This window comes from Sciurus vulgaris (assembly GCF_902686455.1).
Source record: "Sciurus vulgaris genome assembly, chromosome: 4".
Classification (NCBI taxonomy): Eukaryota; Metazoa; Chordata; class Mammalia; order Rodentia; family Sciuridae; genus Sciurus; species Sciurus vulgaris.
The window spans coordinates 25,828,512-25,834,511 of record NC_136464.1 but is presented as its reverse complement, the minus strand read 5'-3'; the positions used below and the strand labels follow the sequence as shown (position 1 = coordinate 25,834,511).

General features: G+C 56.4%; 1 protein-coding gene across 1 annotated transcript; it reads right to left on the bottom strand.

The window, feature by feature from the left end:
• Positions 1-1,002: 1,002 nt before the first annotated feature.
• CALHM1 (calcium homeostasis modulator 1) lies at positions 1,003-3,809 on the bottom strand (the record flags this gene model as incomplete). The annotated part of the gene is made up of 2 exons (XM_079136594.1): positions 1,003-1,485; positions 3,258-3,809. The coding sequence occupies 2 exons, from the start codon at positions 3,807-3,809 to the stop codon at positions 1,003-1,005; spliced, it is 1,035 nt and encodes a 344-aa protein (XP_078992720.1).
• Positions 3,810-6,000: the final 2,191 nt, after the last annotated feature.

The window sequence follows — 6,000 nt, the reverse complement described above, 5'->3', positions numbered from 1 at the left end:
TGCACCACCACGCCTGGCTGCCATGTGCTTTCATACACAACCACCTCAAGAGGTAGGGGCCTTATCCCCACTGTATAATTGAGGAAACTGAGGCACAGAAAATAAGTCGCCTGGCCCAGAACACAGTTTGTAAGTGGTAGAGCACAGCATTGACCCAGTTCTGCCTTACTCTGCAGTCTGAGCTATTTCCACTTAGGAAGGTCCCCTCCCACCTGATCCCACCTCAGGGCAGAACTTTTAGTGCTTCAGAGCCCCTCTTTGAGAAAATGGGGGGCATCCCCTTCTGTTTCTAACAGGAGACATCTGGGGGTGATCTGATTTCCCCCTGAGATCTGGGCGTGAAGTGGGTGTTAGTGTGGTCTCCAGGGCCCCTCCCTGCAGGTGGGCGTTTCATGCTTGGTGCTAGTTAACATGGAGTTCACCTCAGTAATGGTCTAGTGACCTCCATGGTGACCAGATAGCCTGGCTTCTCCTTCTTGGACTTAATTCTCAACATATTGTCTTATCACCTGTTACTCAAGTGTATCACAGCAGCTGAGGCCCTGTCATTATGGCCCACCTTGGCCCACTCACACAGGAGATTCTGGCCAAGATCATGAGAGGGCTAGATGTCCTCCTGGTTCCTGAGTCCTGAGCTCCTCAAAAGTCACAGATGAGAGAAGGTGCTGGGGCAGGTGAGTCTGTGAGGCCTGAGAGGAGGTAGTGAACCACGATGGAAGAAGCAGCTCTAGATGTGACCTGGGAGGGTGGTCAGGGGCCAGCCATTTGTCTCCCCACCCCCCAAACCAGTTCTGAACACTTCTGACTAATACTGCTACGGGCCTCCTGCCCCAGGGCAGTGTCACAGCTGGAGGAATGAGGTCCCCTTTTAGTTCCACATTTCCTTTCCCAAAAGGGCAGGTGAGTGCCTGGACCTGTGAGTGCCTCCTACCCAGCACCTAAACCCTTCTTTTCTGTCTTGTTTGAGGGTCTGAGAGCTGTGTTTCCTTGGTCGGCCACAGTTCACACTTTGCTGAAGTAGGTGGCCACCTCCTTGCGTGGAGGCCGGGGCCCACCCCCAGCCCAGCCATTGCCCATCAGAGGCTCCTCCTGGCCCAGCCGGAGTGGAGGTTTGCATTTGTGCCAGCTGGTCAGCAGCCTGTTGATGGCACCTTGGTCAGTGATGCCACGCAACTTTCCCCTCTCCTCCTCAGCACCCTCAGTGGGGCTGTGGGAGGCTGAGGGAGTGGTGGCTGTGGCCAGTGGCCCATGGGCATGACTCAGCTCCAGGTCGTGGTTCATGGCCTCGAAGAACTGCTGGATGCAAACCTTGGCAAAGGCTTTGGCATGCTCGGTGCATGTCTCATCAAAGAGCTTACGCTCGATGTCAATGTAGTGGGACCAGTACTTGCTCTTGAGGAAAGCAGCCTGCGTGAAGCAGGGCCGCACAGAGCGCACCACAAATGCCAGCAGTGTAGTCAGCAGCACGAAGGACCAGCCCAGCGCCTGCGGGGAGAAGGGAGCGTCAGGCCTCCTGCCTCTGAGCCTATACAGACCTTCAGTGAGGAGAGCAGGAACTGGGCAAGGGACTTCACCTCTTGGCCTGATTCCTCATCTGTAAAATGGGCATGGATCCACCTCGTGGGAATGAGATCACGTGTGTGAGGCGCCTTCCATGTTGGCTGGGTACTCAGTGCACAGGAAAAAACTCCAGACCCTGGAGTGAGTCTGCCTGGTTTTGAATCCTGTCTGCACTGCTCACTGACTACTCCGTAGCCCACCCATAGATGGGGCTAGTGATAGCACCTATCTCATAGTTCCCACAAGGACTAAAGGAAGTAAAAGACTTAAAAGTGCATGGTACATACATAGACCCCACTAACTTTTAGCCATTACTATTCCAATAGGCCCTGGGGACCATGCCTCTTCCTTCAGGAAAGCTTCTTTACCTCCCCCAGTGGCCTTTCCTCCTCTGAGTTCCCAGCCTCTCCTTTAGCTCTTGTTGCTGGCACCACACCAGGGGAGCCTCTTCTCCACGTGGGCTCTGAGCTGAGGCCTCAGGGTTCCTGGAGGCACACTGGACAAGCTCTCACACTCTGCTGAAAAACTGGACCCTTGTCTCTAGCTCTGTTCAGTCAGTTGCTCACTGTGAGGACACTGGGCAGGATGCCCCACCCACCCAGCCCCAGCTGCACACAGCTGCATTGGACAGGTCGGGCCAGGGGTGAGGGGCAAATGCAAATGCCTATCATGGGGGCCCCCTCATGCTGCTCAGTGAGCAAGAGTGGGCCCAGGGGCCTGGATCTTCAGATGTTTCAAATGAAGCTGGAAATGTGATTTTTATGTAAAACTTTCTGGTTTTTAGAGGAAGCCAATTAATTCTAAAGTTGACTTCAGAGAGTTTAATCTCTAAAGGCCAAATGAAATGTGTCTATAGTCAGGCAGCCGTGGCCTCTGGGGGCCTTTCAGCTTATGATGTGGCAATTTAAAGGTCAGGTAAAGGAACAGCTGGCCCAGGCCTGAGGCCCAGGAGGTGGGATAAGTGCCCACAGCAGTGGAGGCACTGGTCTGGGAGGGAGGCAGAGCTCCGTTTGGATACTCACAGTGTGAGATTCATGGGGGGCATCTGGGTGTTGAGGGAGGCCTCATAGGAGAGGGGTCCCAGCTGCAGAGGGGAGCCAGGGGGTCTGCACTCGCCAGGGCAGAGTGTACCTGTTTCTCCAGACCTTGCAGGGCAGGCCCAGCCTCCTGCCCCTCTCCTTGACAGTGCCTGGTCCACCGTCAAAGGGCTAGCCGAGTGGTCCTTAAAGTCACGTCCCAACTGTAGATCTCCCTTATCCACGAACTCCCTTCCAAGCCACCCAGACCCTCAGCTCCCACTCTCTGAGCAGGAAAAAATATACCATTTGCCAGGGAAATATACCCAAATGATCCAGCCACCCACCAGCTTCTCTGAGGCCCAGCCTGGAAGAGAAAATGATGCAAATTCCCCCAGCTTCCAAGCTCAGAGCTCAGGATGGAGGAGATGGGGTCAGCTGAGCTCTTGGGTCCTCTTTGGGGACCTCAGGACAGAGGACAAATCTGCTGGGGTGAAAGAGCCATAGCACTTTCTCCAGGTGGCCTCAGGCTGAGAGAAAGTACCTTGGCTCTTCTTTCAGTCTCTACTGGGGAAACGCGCCCTTTTCCCACGCTGCCTAAAGGGAAACCCCATTTTGAGAGGTGGGGAGATAGGACTTCCCAGAGGGACCCTGGTCTGTGAGCAGACCCGGCCCCCTCACCTGGGAGATGCAGCGCAGGTAGCGCACAGCCACCTCACGGGCCAGCAGCCAGTCACCATCGTAGATCTCAGGGCAGGGCACCCGAGCCAGCAGGCGGGCAAGCTCGGGAGCAGGCAAGCCAGGTGCCACGCTGCCATTGCCCAGGGCGGCCACAGGCACAGCAGTGCAGAAGGCACAGAGGAAGCACTTGCCATCGAGCAGTGTGACAGCCACCCAGACGACAGGCGCGATGAGGGCTCGCTGGGCCATGGAGCAGAACATGTAGCGCAGCACTGCGGGGTCCTTGGCCCGGCGGCCAGGGGGCCGCTTCCACTCTTCCGCCAGCATGGAGATGTTGTTGTTCATGACCAGGCCGAGCAGGAAGAGCACCAGGGGAGGGGCCAGCAGGATGCCCGCACTGTAGGCTGCGTTGTAGCCTGGCAGGCAGGGACAGTTGAAGTCGAAGGCTGAGTACATCTGGGCGCTGGCCAGCGCCATGATGCCACAGATGCCGTTCATGAAGGACTCCTGGTTGGACTGCAGGAACTGAAAGATCATCCGGAACTTGTCCATTGTGTCCCCCACGGAGCCCTGTGGCCTCTTCCCACCTCACTGTTGCCTCCAGAAAGTCTCCTGCAGCCCACCCTGACCACCGGGCACCCACCTCATGACTCAGTTCTATCAGCTGGGACGGGCAGAGCTCAGGGCAGTGGCTGAGGTCACTGTCACTTTGAGGAACCTTCTAGTCAGGTGCTGGCCAAGAGGGTGCAGCTTGGCCAATCCCGTGGAAACAGCCAGGGTTGTGCCCCTCCCTTCCCCACCCCTCCCTAGCTCCTCTCTCCGCAGCTGCCTCCGGCACTGGGAAGCCACGAGGGCCTCACCTGATGGGGACCAGCTCTCTGAGTGATGGAGGGCGGGGAGCGGAGGGCACAGGCTGGGAAGCTAGTGTCTCTGGCAGGGTGGATTTGAGGGCGTCCACAGTGCTGCAGAGGCCTCCAGGCTCCTGGGAAGCATGTGGCCTTCCTTCTGCATGTCTTTCCTCCACACTGTGTCAGGATCCCAGGGGACACCTCCATCCGTTCACACAGTGCTGGTCTGATGATGCAGGGACGGCAGTGTTGGGTGTCTGCAGAGGGGGTGCGGTGGGGGTGGGCTGGCGATGGTGGTCACTGTGAGGGTGGCCGTGGTGGAGACGGTGTAATTGTGGACACGGCTTAGAGTAAAATGTCCTGGGTTTTAAGTCAGAGGACAGTTTCCTGGGCAGGGAGCTGTGGTGTGAGACTGTCGGGCAGGTATCTTCATGACGACCTGCCTGTGCCTCGTGTGCTCGTGCATGTGGGTCTTGAATGGCAAATCTTTTCCTGCCTCCACCTCCTCAGATCAAAAAGTTAAGGGGTGGGGGGTGGTGCTTCACGACTGAACCTGGGCCTCTGCACTGTCTGTAGGACCCAGGGCCTCCTCCCGGGACTCATCAAAGGGGAGGGACTTGAAAGGCTCCCTTTGATGCCCACAGCTCTCCCAGAAGGGCAGGTCAGATCTGGCTCCAACTGGATGGCTCTTGTCTGGGACACGGGGTGGGGGTGGGGATGAGGCAGAACCCAGACAGGGCGTCTCCACGGGCCCACAGATCTGCACATCCCCATGTTTGTGCCCATGTGTGAGCTTGCTGTGGCTCGTGTCTGTGTCTGTAGGCGTGCAGGTAACCTCATTAGTGGTCTTTGGATCTGTAAGGTCGACAAGAACAGTACTGACCTGGGTCTCCCCAGTGTGAAGTCTATGCCAGGCACTTTACATACCTCGTGTTGTCACTGGAGAACGGTCCAAGGAGGTCCCAGAGGAGAGGGGGACTCAACTCAGGACCAGCAGGGTTCTTGGTAGACATGACAGGAAAGGATTTCAGCACAAGCAGACAAATGCATAGACAGAGGTTTATTTAGGAAGGTAGATAAACGTTCAAGGGAGAATGTGGGATGTCTCGAGAGTGCCTTGGGCTGGGGGTTCCATATTTATAGAAGGGCTATGTCGGGGCCGGACCGGAGGTGGATCCGGGGTGGAGCTGCATTCTCACACCAGTTTTCCCTGCACTTGTGCATTTCCCTCATTTTCCAAGGGCATGGGCCAAGATCGGCAACGGTGCTTTCTGCATCTCAACGGCTCGTGGGTATTTCCTTTAGGATTCAGTATTTTTCTCTCTTTATCCTAAATCCTGATCTCAGTGTAACCCGGTGGGATAGGCACTGTCATCTCCATTTTACAGAGGTGGGGACTGAGGCTCAGAGAGGTTATGTTATTCGCTAAAGGTTACCCAGCTTGTAGGTGGGGAAGTGGGATAGGAGCCCAGGCTAGCCCTCTCGCAGGGCGAGAGTACAGGGTTGAAGAAAGGTCCGGGCAGTGGGTTTTCGAATTTCCTCTCTTAGCTGTATCAAGGCCCCCTGTTCTACTAATCCTGGTGGAAATGCTGGTGTTGCAAATAGGATACAGATGGGGAAAATGATGCTTCTCTCAGGTTGGCCCTGGGACAACTGGAGCCCTTAGGTTGGTAGCCTCCAGAGGACCCTAGTGCGGGGCTCACCTGGGGACATTTCTTGGTGGGGACCAGGATGGAGATCCAGCAAAGGAGGTAACCACCAGCATGTACTGGATTATTGGTGGGCATGGCTGGCACAGGGTCTGAGCGGCTGCTTGGGGTGGGTGGGGATGGGGTGGGGCTGGGATGGCTCAGGAAACCAGAAGGGGTGGTTCTGGGCCCCATCCAGAGTCTCTC